At 39.5% G+C, this 15,510-nt stretch overlaps 1 protein-coding gene across 1 annotated transcript in view; it reads left to right on the top strand.

The window, feature by feature from the left end:
- Positions 1-14,753, top strand: part of cntn2 (contactin 2) — a 112,249-nt gene extending 97,496 nt beyond the window's left edge. The window contains exons 21-23 of the mRNA XM_050038166.1: positions 1,155-1,267; positions 3,084-3,252; positions 8,997-14,753. Of these exons, the coding sequence (XP_049894123.1) occupies positions 1,155-1,267; positions 3,084-3,252; positions 8,997-9,100 (386 nt within the window). The 3' untranslated portion in view covers positions 9,101-14,753. The remainder of the gene's footprint in view (positions 1-1,154; positions 1,268-3,083; positions 3,253-8,996) is intronic.
- Positions 14,754-15,510: the final 757 nt, after the last annotated feature.

The following is a 15,510-nucleotide window of genomic DNA, read 5'->3' as shown; positions in this document are numbered from 1 at the left end:
CAGTTGCACAAACACACCCAGACACACACACACCCAGACACACACACACACACACACACACACACACACACACACACACACACACACACACACACACACACACACACACACACACANTGCGGTCTCGCCTCCACCTCTCCTCCTGGCAGAAATGGACTATCCCTCTCAGCTGGAGCAGCCAGTGGGTCCTCTCAGTACTCAGGAAGGAGGGAAGGCACTTAGCACTTCCTCAGCCCCTGGCTGAATGTAACCAACTGGAGGATTAAACATGATTCTGTTTCAGTTCACTCCTCTGCCTGGAGACACATCAGCATGGACACACACAGACCTGTCAAAACAGACCCCACAAAGCTCTGTACTAAATGATTCTAACATGTGTGTGTGTGTTTATGTAATATTAATGCTATTACATAATATACCCATTTAAAATAGCCTGCTCAAACCTTGTACAGTGGACATAAATCAATACATGTAGACAAACATACACTATATTGACATACATGAAATATAAATGCATAAATAATATACATTTAAAAAAGCAAACTTTTGGTAAATGCATTAGTAATACATAAAAGATGAATAGACAATGGAAGTGTGTGAGAGAAGCATTTAAACCAAATTTCGTCCTAGAATTAAAATATTTATAGTTTACATTTGCTAGTAGAGAAGTATTCTTGCAATGTAATGTAATCTCTGCAAAGTGCACTGTATTTTGTTTTCATTTGTAATGTACACATTATACTAACCATTTTATGGTGTAGAGATTTTAATCTTAAAGTGCCACTCTAGATATTTAGTACTGCACAGTGCACATACAAATGGTAGGGATTAGTGAGAGACAAAATATGAAATAGAGTTTTTAAAAGCAGCAGAGGGTAAGATATCCTGAATTTTACATCATAAAGTTCCCAAGACCAAGGTCAGATAACCTAATGGAAAAACTATTTCTATGTTTGTCCTTTTGTCTTTTCTTTTTTGATACTCTTTGACTCTTTGATACTATTTTTCATCTCTCTCTCACACACACACACACACACACACACACACACACACACACACACACAGACACACACAGAATTTGATTTTTTTCTTTTCCTCCTGTTAGGCAGGAGTCAGTTTTCATTCTTTAAAACCTGTCTGTGTTTCCATTCCAGCTCCTAATCGTCGTCCAGGCAACATGTCATGGAAGACTGATGGCTCATGGGTAACAGTGAGGTGGGATCATGTGAAAGCCATGCACAATGAGTCGGCTGTACTGGGCTACAAAGTGAGTGTTGTCTGACCAACAGTGTGCTTACATGTGTTTGTCTGCATGTGAACTGGCACGCTAAAGAGAGTGTATTTATGGGTGTACTTATCCATAGATGGTAAATTACAATAGTCATAGTATTTTCACTGCTTAACCGCTCCATTAGACAGCGATATTCACCGGGAAAAAAAGCCATTATATATTGTGTTTTTTTGTTGTTTTTTTTAAAGCCAGACTCCATTGAGAAAAGCAGTGGTTTAACATTGCTGAACACAGAAGCTTTTGGTCTTCCACTGCCTCGATCAGTTAGTTAGTTTGTGTTATTGTGTGACTTTGGTGTTTAAAAGAGTTAGTTCAGATTCAATTAAATCACACAATAACACAAACTGCCTAACTGATCAAAGCAGGGGTAGACCAGCAGCTCCTGTGTCGTCAGTGAGCTAAAATTAGTGTTTTTCTTAATAGAGTCTGGTGGCTTTGATGAGAGTATAGATGGGGAGATGATGCCTTTTAAGGGCTTCCCTGTCAAAATGGGCTGTCCAACAGAAAGGTAAAGTAGTGAAAATACACACACACTGATATTGATTTGTTTAGGTGGCTAAAACGCCGAGGGATGGTTCGCCCAGGGCGTAAAACTAGCCAGGACCGCCTCTGTTTTGGTGCCACTGTTTGCTTCCATCGTGCATTGTGCAAATGCTTCCGTTGACTGGTTTCAAGAATCCCTAACGAAACTGGTTCAAGAACCAGCGTTAATTTGGTGGAAAAGGGTATCTGAGAGCAGTTTACTAAAGTTTGGTTCAAGGCAATGAAAACCTGAACTCGCTGCAGCAACAAAATAGGGACCTGAGAAAGCACTTAACATCTCTTGAAACATGACTTGAGACTTGTTCGCCAAATTATTCTTACAGTTTCATCTTTTAAAATCTTGGAACAATAAATCATGTCAGTCAGTATCATGCAAGACTTAATGTAAAAATCATTATTTACACAGGGAGTAGCAAACTGTTCAGATGCTGTTTTTGTCTTGTTGTTGTTGTTGTTGTTTTTTTTGCTGTTGTTTTTTACATTTTATTTAATTATTCAATCTGACATTTGGCAGGTAAAGGCCAGGGGCCCCCTGACACTTTGGGTCCCTGGGCCTGTTCTCAATAAGCCCATTCAATTATCTAACCATGGCTGCGTTGCTTTAATACTCAGCATTGAGTGATTTGTAATACTTACATTTTGGCTTATTATGTTCTTATGATGACTTGAACTAGAACACATAATCACTAAAAGACAAGCAGCAGGACAGATTCATGAAAAACAGGACAAATCACATTAAAGATTTGGTGTGTTGCGTTTTTCTTAGGGCTGGATGTAGCCCGAGCTTTTGAGCATTTGTTCACACAAATGTTGATGTTAAGGCCAAATGATGATCGTGTTTAGAGGCTAAATAATAATGACCCTTGTGTAGTATGGCATGATTGCACATACTGCTGGCTGAGGTTTTGCTTTTGAAATGTCAGATCATGATAGGTATAATCTCCTCTGCATGTGAGATATGAGAAGCAATAAAAAGGCTCCATAATGAAATCAAAGATGTTTACAAGCCTTTTAACTGCTTATGCATGAGAAAAACATATCATCAAAAGATAACCACTGTAACAATGGTCCTTTGATTATAACACAATGACATTGCAGTATATAAAACACTAAAATCAACAAACACTTCACGTCACACGTCACTAACACTGTGTATTCTGAGTAGGATGTTATTAAGCTGTAAAAAATGACTTTTATGTTTTAATGTTGAGGTCTGAACTAAACTTTCCACCTGCTGTCTCTGTTTTAGGTTCTGTACAAACATGAGGGCCAAACAGCACTGAAGGTTCTGGACAAGGCCAAGACCTCAGTGAGCCTGCCGCTGCCAAAAGACAATGGCTATGTTGTGTTGGAGATCAGGTCCTGGGGAGAGGGCGGGGATGGGCCAGCACATGAGATTATTGTGTCCCGGGACTCAGGTGAGAAACAAGGAAACACACACAGAGACTTTCTCTGAGGGACAGTAATGATTTTAGGGCTGCCCACACCAGAAACGATAACTATAATGATTACATACTGTACAATAACATACAATAACGTTCTGTAAACAGCCAGCGTTAGCTTCATGATCATCTACATTTTTAATACTAACAATGTAGATGATCATGAAGCTAACGCTGGCTTCATGATCATCTACATTGTTTTTTAATACTAACAATGTAGATGATCATGAAGCCGGCGTTAGCTTCATGATCATCTACATTGTTAGTATTAAAAAACATTTGGGCACGAGGGGTGTAAAGGTTCACAAAATTCACAGTTCGGTTCCATACTACATAGTGGTGTCACAGTTTGGTACGTTTTCGATACAGCAAAAAAGTAGAAATGCCAGAGAAATTTCCTTAATATATCAAATTTTTAATTGGATGTTATTTAAATTCATTTATTTATGAAAACTAACATGTTAAAGTATGATATTTTTTTATTTTGAACTATGATGGAGCTAGAACTGAGTGGCCCATCTTCTAACATGTGTTCCTAGTAGCATATAAAAAAAGGGCTTCTTATAAAATATTAAATGTACTGTTTTATTTATAAATAAATACGAACAAAAGAAACAATTCTGTTTCTGAAATGCCAGAAAACAAATCATCATTTTTTTTACATTTTTAAATGTATGAAAACGAATGAGCTTTTGTTTTTTGTACAAAGCAAGAATTACTTTCTGGCTGATTTGGACTTGTTAAAGTCTGAGTAAATCAAAATCAGTGATTTCTTTTAGAAAACACTTGTTAAAAACATGAAAAGACTGTAAACTGTGTGGTAATGAACTGTGGAGTTAGACTGTTTTTCATTACCAAGGAGGTTATGTTTTCGCCGGCGTTGGTCTGTTTGTTTGTGTGTTTGTTTGTTTGTTTGTTTGTCTGCAAAATAACTCAAAAAGTTATGAACGGATTTTGATGAATTGATTTTCAGGAAAGGTGGATAATGGAACAAGGAACAGATGATAAAATTTTGGTGGTGATCGGTTGAAGCAAAGTCGATAAAATAATAAATTAAGTCTATCGTCTGACAGCCTCAGCAGCAATTAAGACGGTGAAAATAGCGCCATCTGGTGGCCGGAAAGCACGTCATGTTCTACTTGCTAAATATTGTTGTAATTCTAAAGTTGAAATTAATGTTCTGTGTTGGAAAAAAAGAAAGCGAAAAATACAAAAAAACATATTATATTCTGTGTTGGTACAAAAAAAAATGAAATAAATACACCACAGTGTCTTAATGGTGAATACATATATGACCTAATAATAGTAATAGTGATGCAAATAACCTAATTGTGATGCAGGCTGCAAAATCCGATGCAGAGGGGGAGGGAATATTACTTACTTGGCGGAGGTCTGCACTCTCTGAGTGCTTTTCTAGTTCTTTCTGTGTCCAGGATTTTTTGGGTGGGCCTAAAAGCCTGCTAGATGACACATTGGAGCTATCCTTCACATAACTCTTTACTCATTACTACTGACATTAGACTGCATTGCATCAGTGTTGTTTCTTTCACCCACTGTGTGTTAGTGGCAAGTTTGATATGTTCCTCTTTCAGAGCTCTTTCAGTCTAATAAACACATGAATAAACATCTCTGTTAGTCAAACATGAACTCTGCCAGCAAAGTAAATACTTAACTGATGAAGGTATAGCCAGAGATATTACAGAGATAGATACCACAGTGTAAATAATAAAAACTCTGACAGTTGATACATGTAAATTGTTTAGCAGCAGAGACAATCAAAATCGCCCAGACTGAACACCTATGAAAGTAAAGCGGTGAACCACATCAGTATTTTTTTCCTACCATATCACCCCCGATGGACCCCACCAGTGTTAATGCTGTAATAATTAATTACTGTAATTCCTACTAACTAGAAATGTAACTAAATACTTTTTTACATTAAATAACAATATTACAGTTACTGAAGTTTAAATAGACTTACTTACTTACTTGTTAGTTTTGTCTTGATCATAGCAGACAGATTCTGTCAGGGTTATGATCTAATGTCGCCTGATCTTACAGCGGCCCAATGAATGACATTATTTAAGTCATCAGCATCAGACTGTCTCTGCACACAATGGCTAACAGTTCGGACCATTTGAGCTTGCTGTCCAGGAAATATGAAGAGTATTTTTCACTCTTTGGGATCAAGGACAAAAATATTGTGGTCCATTGTGGTCTTTGTGGAGGTGTGAGCGTTTTATCCACATCAAAGAGTACTAATTCTGATCTTATGAAGCAAAACAACACCCTTCTACAAAGTTAATCGCACAAGACCGACCCAGAGGAGCCACTCCATCCAGACAGCTCAGGCCGCACAGTCAAACATATAATGTGATTAATTTTTTCACTGCTTAGTGATAATGGGTCCAATCATAGATAAAATTTGACAGTTGTATTGTCCAACTCTGTTCCACATCAACACTTAAATAATAAAGTGTGCATTAATAAGAGAATTGGAGCAGATATTTAAAAGTAGCCCAGAGGTTATTCACCCTCATAACTAATTACATTTCAATCTACAAGTGATTGTAGAAGTATTTCAGCAACTTTTTGGAGACAGTATTATAACTAATCACTTGAACAACACTGGTCCCCACATTAACCTGTATTTTACTTGTCTGACGGTAGTGTGTTCATAAAATAATGACCATCTGCAGCCCATTAGCTTCATTGTGATTGATGGTCAACATAATATATATGGGCACAATCAATCAACCAATTTTATTTATAAAGCCCAATATCACAAATCACAATTTGCCTCACAGGGCTTTACAGCATACGACATCCCTCTGTCCTTATGACCCTCACAGCGGATAAGGAAAAACTCCCCAAAAAAAAACCTTTAACGGGGAAAAAACGGTAGAAACCTCAGGAAGAGCAACTGAGGAGGGATCCCTCTTCCAGGACGGACAGACGTGCAATAGATGTCGTACAGAACAGATCAGCATAATAAATTAACAGTAATCCGTATGACACAATGAGACAGAAAGAGAGACAGAGACGGAGGGAGATGCAGGACAGACGGTAATGACAGTAGCTTACAACAACATTAATGAAAGTAATAATATTATAGTTATAATCAGATATCATGTTGTTGTCTGACATCAGAAACAGAAAAATATGTAAAGGAGGGGTCAAACGTGCACTGTCTGGCAATCTGCATGTACAGATTTACCATCAGTTCAGACAGATTTCCACATCATCGTTTTCTACCACGTGAGCCCTCGGTGCACTTTAATGAACAAAAGAACAAGAATGACATTATCTTCAGTCTGTTAAATCTGTGCACCGGATTGCAAAAGTCTGATATGATTATGTTAAGTTTGAAATATTTATAGGTATAGTTATGACTTCACAGTAGGATGACATGAAATATGACATTTTGTAATTGGTTATGGGCAGTGCTCTAAAGTAAGACTGAAGCCTATTATTCATCCAAGGCCATGTTATCTTAGAGATAGTAACATTAGGATATTGATAATGCTGATCATAAACATGTCAGCAGTATCTCAAACAAATAAGGAACAGTGAGAGTTTTCTGTGGTGAGTGATTTAAGGTCCTTTGGTTATAAAGGAAAGTTCAAAAGGACCAAATTATGCTTACTTAATCATAGACATATTAACAGCTTCTTACAGAGACCCTTTTTTTAATTTATTTATTTTTAATTTAACTAAGGTTTCAAGTGTTTTCCAGACAAAAGCAGGTTTGCAACAACCTTAACCCTGAACCTCAGTTAAACTGTTCAAAACTGGCAAAATTCTGATTAAATGTGGAACTACCTAACCAAACATTTTATGTTGACTTTGGCTACGCGAAGCGTCACGTCAGCGTAGCGTCGCGGCGTATTCATTTGGGCTCCACTGACTGCGTACGGAAGCGGCACGTAGAGAAGCCAGCGGGGTTGTTTACCGTTTGCTGAGCCAAGAGGCTGCATGTAGGCTGCATGAAATGTTAAAGCATTTTCCACCTAAGTTATTAAATATATTTGAGTTATCTACAAGTTTACTGTACTGTTTGTCATCTACTCGCTTTCAAATGTCCGCCACGGACATTTACACAATGTCACGGATAAACATGGGTAAATGCATGAAAAAAAATCATCATATATCACCTCTGATAATGGTTTATTCATTTAAAAACACATTGTGCTCGTTTAGCACACTATTTCATGTAGTTTTTATCTGCTGGAGGGTCGCGTAGGGGAGCGTAGCGCGACAAAAATAGAAGAGCCACGTAAAATAGAGAGTTGTCGCACAACAGATGGGGGTCGTCGCACTGCTCCCGTTGCCAGTGGAGCTGCTGTAATTGATTAACAGGGGGGCGAGCTGCTAGGGGACTCACGCTGCAGACGTGTCGCGCTGCTGAGCCCGGCCATACGGTCCCTCGCCGCCTCCTGCGTGCCTCGCTCTCAAATGACTGTGGATACTTGTTGTAGACTTGTGATACGCAAGCTTTGCCTCACAGAGTTTGCACTGCACCTCATTTTCCTTTATTTTGTCGAAGTTGTTCCACACGGAACTTTTTGATGACTGTAGTAGTCTCTGCATGTTTCTCCTGTTTGTAGAAGAGCATCAAACTAGCTGGTAGCCCATCTCACACCGCTGTAGCAATCCTATACTGCCCTCGTGCAGTTTGGAGCTGAATTGCATGTCAAATAAAGGGGGGAAATAAGACGGCGAATATTAATAGTCGCATTAAAAAATCGATTTTTCAAAATAAAACGACTATTCGAAAATTCGAAAATGGTGACCCATCCCTAACGGATATACATAAGTAGGCACCAAACATACTGAGGTTCAATACCCAGCCCTGATTCACTCAAGAGAGACGGAGGAATGAAGTAGAGATACGGAATATGATTTGTGTTGATTAAGATTTAACAGAAGTCTTTGGTGCTGTGACACCAGAGGGAGATATTTTGTGATCGAGGGACATCTGGGCGGCAGCAAGACGACAAACCCTCCCATCCCCAATCACAGTATAGACGATTGCTAAAGGCACTGCATCCATGGGGGCACCACAACTACGGAACAAAAAAATCAATGTTTATCTTCTTCAATTTTTTTTACTAATACTATGACTGCAGTTATTCTGACATATTGCATAAGGCCACAACAACATAACTACATAGTAAAGCCAACTAAATAATAGACAGGCCTTTTTTCTGGGTTCCTGCTGCCCCCCCGGCCCCCCTCCCCAGCTTACTTTACCTTTCTCTCTGGGGGAGATGGGACAGTTATCTGACGTCACGTGAAACCAGGAACACACTGTATTGTAATCATGTCAAAACAACAAAATCTACCACTAAACTACTGAAAGAGTGGATGTGGAGGGAAAGAACATGAAATCAGCAGGAGGAGAGATCGTCATTGTTACCTCTAAGCAGCTAGTGGCCACAACCAACAGTTCACGGAGATTGCATTGATTTACATTGTGAAGCGTTCAAGCTCTATTTAGTAAAAATTAGTATTGAAGGAAGGTAAATTATAACATCCCATGAGGTGTTCACTGTAATCTTGTAAAATGAAGCTTTAGGCAAGAAACTTGAATAAATACAGCTGTTTGAAGGAAACATTTGCTGGCTTGGCTAGGGCCTCAGCAGGACTGCCACTGACATTGAGCAACTCTGCATCTTGTTAAATTGTGTCCTTACATACTGTCTCACTCTCTCACACAGGCACTGGAATGATGGTGCAGAACGAGGCCTCCTCCACACTCTGCAGCCCTACTCTCCACCTCCTCATTGGCTTGGTTCTCCTTGTGCCATCATCAGGCCTGTGATCTCTGCCAATTTGTGGACTTTTTGCTTTTAATGGCTTGAAACTAAAGCTGTCCTGTGTCTCAGCCTGTGTTTTGGGTCGTTGTGGGTTCCAGTGGACGGGGAAGGTTGTAGCACTGCAGGGATTGGACGGGTGGGAGAGGAAGGAGGGGTTTTAGTTTTCATTTTTTTTAAACAATAACAACGAAGAGGGTCTTTTTTAACATAAAGTCTGGCTGGGTTGGAGGGGTTGGGGGAGCAGGGCAGCCCTGTCTGGGTGTGTATTTGTGTACGGGTGTCAGTAAAACCATGCCTTATGGGGACCATCACATCTGTGGCTGACACGTCTCATACGCGTGTCCTTCCAAAGTGTAGCTGGCGAGACACAGACTTCAGGTGTAAATTATTCATAGAATCAATGATGTGTATAACTTGTGTACATACAGTACAGTCTGATATGTGATGGGTGTCTGCCTGTTCACTCTGAGAGCAACTCCACAAGTCTCTGTGTTCTGACTGGCAGTGGGTGGTGTCAAAATAGCTCTTCATGCATTTTTCACTGCTTGGTATGTACTGTCAGAATTTTATGGTCACTTTTCTCCACATTTTGAAAAACCTGGAAATTTCTTTTAAAAACCCTATGATATGATTACCCTATGAAGTCAGTAGATTGTCCGGAGAACAATTATTTGTCTTGGAAAACTTTTGAAATTAAATTCAGATGGCTGCACAAACATACTGTAGCCACTAAGTATTGTATACATCTTACCAAATTGACACCATATTGACACCAAGCACTACTATCAACTAAGTCAACAGCACAGACTGTATATAAAAATAGACGATGCGTCGCTGCTTCTACCGTACAAAAATAAAGCCAAAACATCTTGGATACAGCCACTGCCATCTTGCGCTGGTGACATCATTTGAAGCCAGAGTCTGCGCAGTAGTGATCTCTGTGGTATCGAGTTCCCGCCCATACACCCATCCGACCAATCGCAAGCAGCGCCTTTGATCGTAGGCACATCGATTAGCACACACAGCTGTCAATCATGATGTCAAACACTCTTTTTATAGCATCAAATAACTACTATAACCAACTCTATCAGAAACAAGGAACACTTGAAAACGACAGCAACGTGGTATAAAATAAAATGACAGAAACCATGTTTGAGAAAACAAATTATTGCCGTGTAGTTTGAGCTGTCTGTCCTCCTGTCTGTACCATCCTTGTGAACACAATATCTCAAGACTGCCTCAAGGGAATTTCTTCAGATTTGGCACAGTGATGTTTACAGCGTTTAAAATGAATCTACCTATTTCCATACGTTAAGCCAAAAATGCCAAGCGCTCCTCAGGAAACGCCCAGCTGGGAGCGTTTAAGAGCGCTTTGGAGGCACAATGTTTTTCAGCTGAGATGCTCTGGGTGTGACTGATGGCTATGATACTGAGTATCTGTGGGAGTTCTTACTTTGGATGAAGGGAAGGCTGAAGCATGCAGGGAGAGAGGAGGGATCCGCCAGTCTGTGTGGGTTTATGAGAGGACACATAATATACTGTACATACATTATATTAACAGAGTTTTCCTCCATTGTTGTTGTTGAGCACTTGTACATGTAAGATGTGTTGGTATGTCTTCGCAGTATTTTTCCCTCCTCCACTGTGACTGAACGACTGAAGTAACAGTGATAAGCGCATCAACTCTTGGCACTCAGAAAAAACAAAATGCCCAACAGGCTGTTCTCAGTGCAGAATTTACACCCAGCACCTTGTCACACTGCATTTGTAGTGCAGTGTCTATAGTGCAGCGTAAATCTGCGACGCTCCTATTGCAAAGAATTTAAAAGATATGCTGAAGAAATGCTTCAGTGGACATGGACATCAGTGTTGCCTTGGTGCACGTTGTTTCAGGTGGACACATACCATTACGTCAGGGTAGAACATTGCTCTGTTTCCCAAAACTGTCCTGAAAAGCAGCATCAGTTTTGCTCCCTGCATTAGTAGTTTCTGTAAACTGCACCTCGTCCCTTACCTCTGTATTTACAACATGTCCACTGTGGGCAGTAGGCAGTAGTTGACTTCAAATGATGTGATGTGATGCAGCTGGTGTTTATTGCAGACTGAAAAGACATCATCAAAGAGAATTCTGTGTCATTTTGACCTCTCCCTACAGAAAAGGCTGCAAAGGGTCATAACAAAATGTATACGGACAAAGTTTCCCAACTTCATAGATTTCTGTTTGTGTTTGAGATCATATGACATGGATTCAAATCCAAAACAGTTGTAAAGTTTCATCTAATAATTCATTTACTTTGTTAATCATCTCAGTAACCCAAATATCACTGACACAACGTTCAGATTTATCTACAAACATACATCTACCCAACTGAACTTGACTTGCTGGTCTTGTCGCTCTCAGAGTGAACACAGAAAAAGAGTCACTCATTGAAGCACTGAAGAACTTTTTATTGTTGATTTTCAGCTCCTGCTCATGTCTGTATGCTTGTTTGTGTTTTTGTCTTGGCTGTAATTATAGCAAGCTGCAGAAATATGTCACTGGTCCAAATGAATGTTTACATTTTCTATTTTGTAGGTCTCATATTTGGGGGGAGGTATAAGTTGGATGGATGGAGGATGTATTTAATTATTTGTTTACATTTGTTGTGCCTGCATTGTTTGAATATTTCCAACAACAATGTAAAAATGCTTCTGTTTAGTGTTTATTGGGTTTATCTCAGCTGTTTTTCTGCTGGTGGGTTGATATAAAAATGCCCGGGGCAGCAAGGATGAGTCACTGCTACAGATGAAAGCGTTGGTCACCAAAGTTATCAGAGAGTACAGTTAACAGTATCATATATCGTTCTCATTGTAATCCTGTCTATCAGCTCTTATGTAACATGCCTAGTTCACTGCAGTTCACAGGAAGGATGTGACCTCCAGCGTTCTGTCTGTCACTCAGTCTTGCAGTATTCTTTATCCTGTCCAGGTCAGGTCTGGTCAGCATGTCAAAAATCAACATCAAGTGCTTACAATTTCTCTTTTGTTGCTGCCTTATTTTTTTGTTGATTTGCTCAGAAATGTCTGAACTGTTTGTTGTCAGCAATTTAATGCTCAAAACTTCAGAGGGTAACATGCTTTGGGTTTAGACAGTCCTCGTAGAGTCACTAACAACTGGAATACAGGGTTTGGGTTTTCTGTACCTGCCAACAAAAAACAGCCCAGTCTACTTTAAAGGAGTTTTTACTTTATGTTGTACAATAACTTGTGTTTCCATTACCTCAGTCTATCTCGAATGTTAACAAAGTACAGCATGAAAGTTAATTCTTGATCCTGGAAACAGTCATTTTACAAAATCAACTTAAGATCCATCTGCTAGCTTTCATACATTTCTCATAGTTTTTCTTAAACTCCACCCACTGAGGAAAACCATGATGGTGAAAGCTCTGGAAATAGCCAGTTTCAGATCAAATTCTTCATATACAAGTCAAAAGCCAAAGTGTTAGGAGCTGGTGAATCACAGAAAAACAAGGGTAAAAGGATTTACCCTTAAAGGTTCTGTATGTGACATTCAGAGCATTAATAAAGCAGCAAACTATTATTTGCTATGTAAAGATACAAGGGGGTAATGGGGTCCTGAGCAGAGAATGAAGTCCCACTCCCTCTGTGTGTGTTGTAATCTGAGCTTCTCTATGGTTTGTTGGGGTAAGCCGGTCAGGCTGCACATGCATATTAATACATGTGTATCCCACTGGCTAGCTCATCACCATTGCTTTACACTGTGCCAAGACCCCAGGAACAGTGCTGGGCTTTGAAGCCAATTTTACAAAGTGGCCAAACGTGGAATTACAACTTCCAGGTTCAGCATGTGATGCCACTGGACCCAAAAAGACTTTTTCCTATTGACTTACATTAGGAAAGAGACGTCTTTAAATGGATACCAGCGTAGTGGTGTAGTGGAAATTGATAAAGTGGGTGTGCTACTAGGTAGATGTTAGATTACCTAAGAGGAAGTGGGTATATTCTCCAATATAATCCAGTGGCTTTCTGGCTGGTAGGTGTACTATAAACAGCTTTAAAAAAAAAAGAGGCAGGTATACCCACGCACACCCTCTGCTACACCACTTGTGGATACATTTTTTTTGAGCATCACAACCCTCACGAAACAACTTATTTTGCTTTTGGGATTTCATCCATTCTGTCTGATAACTCCTCATTCAGATTAGGAGAGGACTAAACCAAAAATGGGCCGCTTGGCTAGCATAAGTCTCTGAAGCGCTTGCTCAGTGGGCTCAATGATTAAGAATGATGGAAATTTTGTACCCTGAAAATTGAGCTGTTTTGGCTTTATGTGCCACTGATCACCAACTTTTATAGGAATGAACAGGGCCCCGCCTTCAGTGCTGTATCCAGTCCTCTTAATACATCAGTGCAGTGTGTTCATGTGCCAGCTACCGCTGTCTTTGTGAAAGCGTAGTGCCCACCCTCAGGTTTCCCCCTGGTTAATACCAATAGCTCTGTCAGCACTGTTGACTTTGTTTATGAAGTTAGCACCATTAGCTGCTAGCTGCTGGCTCAGCCACATCCATGTTGAGAACTGTGTTCAGACAACTCATATGCTCTGGATTCTGCATAGAGCCCCTTTAGGGTACAGATACACCAGTTTGTTTTCTGGTCTGCATGGATGTGTATTTTCCACACTCGTGGGAAAAGACTTAATAAATGTTTTTCAAATGCCAAATGTGAACAAACTTGTGAGTTAAATTTAAAGGTTATCAGTTTCCCATGACCTTTTGATAGGAGATCCAGATGAACTCACAAGCTTAAGTTAATGGTCTGGACAACCAGAACTTTTATGTGTACCTCAGTATTACATTTTATTCTTATTTATTTTATTAGTCAACCTGATTGATGTGCTTTATTTTTTAAGGAACATGCAACTTTTAATCACATATTTCATATTTTTGCTCTTTTCGTATCATTGAATTTACATTAATTTGGTTGTATTAGGCAAACTAGGAAGTATCATTTTCTTTGAGCACTGGAAAGCAGAATATCACAAATGTCAAAACATTTACACCCTATACCTGTCATTATTATTCATGATTACATGATCTTTGGTTAGTAAAAAGTAAGGTTTCAATTTAGGTTAGACCAATATTGATAACTTGGGCTGACACTTCTCAGCTCTTGTCCAGCATGGTCCACCTCCTACAATGATTTCACAGCTCTGGTCTAAATACAGTTTCTGGGTTTGCTATAAGTTACAATGCTGAATTGTTGGTGTCAGCCTTCAAAAACAAAATTGGTCTAAACCTGGATTTAAATCACCATCACTGTTTATTACTCAGAATTGACGAGCCTCACAGCTGTTTCATCTCTGCTGCAGTCCAAAAGTTGGAAAAGCTCCCAGAACTGTTGAATGATGTCCTGCTTTTGTGTTTTTACTCTGTACAAAGTCTTTTCTCAATGCCTTTAGTATTCATTGAAGAGCCATAAAGTCATTTCACCATGTCTGGGTGCCCAGTCACTGAATGTTCTGGAGGACTGACTGGTCTCACCACTCACTCAAGGTGGTAACAGTGAGTCTGTGTTTCATATGGCTTGGGTGATTGCCCTGGATAATGTTGCCTTTGGGCCTTTTCAAAATTGTGATTGAATGGAAATGTGAGGGAGGGGTGGGAGGGGTGCTACCTGTAAATATGATTTAAAATAAACACCTGGGATTGTATTTGAGTAACGTGTATTTACTACATTCACAGTGCTATTTATTGATTAACTTTACACATAAATCATATATTCTTAAACTGTCATTCTGCTTTGAGAGTATCATAAGAGGTTGTCTGGTCACATAGTAACCTTGGTTCTTTGAGTGAAGAGACTATAAACTATATTTGCATTTACATGGACCCTTATTACACAAATAATCAAAATAAAAATGTCCTATGTAACTGCTTCAACCGAAAGAGACTGGCCCGACAGTCTAATCAATTAGATTTCTGGTGACAAAGCAAATTTGCATCTTTTTTTTTGCATTGGGTGGAGTTCAACTTAAATAAACTTTGACTGGTAAAGTCACAGCCTCAACCTATAGCAAAGAAGTAAGTGTGGAGGAGACACAAAGTCCTTTACTAGCACAGTTAAGTCAAGTTACGTAATAGCTCGACTAGGCTACCTAATTGGGCTACTGTCCTTGTCACAGTATACAAGCACGGGAGGTCAATTGATTTATTAACCAAAGTATGTCCAACTCCACTACAATAGGTGGTGATACCCCCTTTCAGCTTGTTAGTATTGGATCTTTTTCCATTTGACTTATTACATCACAGACCGAACAACTGACAAACAGGTTAACTATGGTTAGCCAGTGGCAAACTGGTACCATGGTGGACAACTTAACAGCTCTGTACATTTCATCCATCCAAAAATGCACAGC

The sequence above is a fragment of the Epinephelus moara genome, chromosome 24 (genome assembly GCF_006386435.1).
Source record: "Epinephelus moara isolate mb chromosome 24, YSFRI_EMoa_1.0, whole genome shotgun sequence".
NCBI classification, from domain to species: Eukaryota; Metazoa; Chordata; class Actinopteri; order Perciformes; family Serranidae; genus Epinephelus; species Epinephelus moara.
The sequence above is the reverse complement of the archived record's forward strand: the minus strand, read 5'-3'. Positions and strand labels throughout refer to the sequence as shown.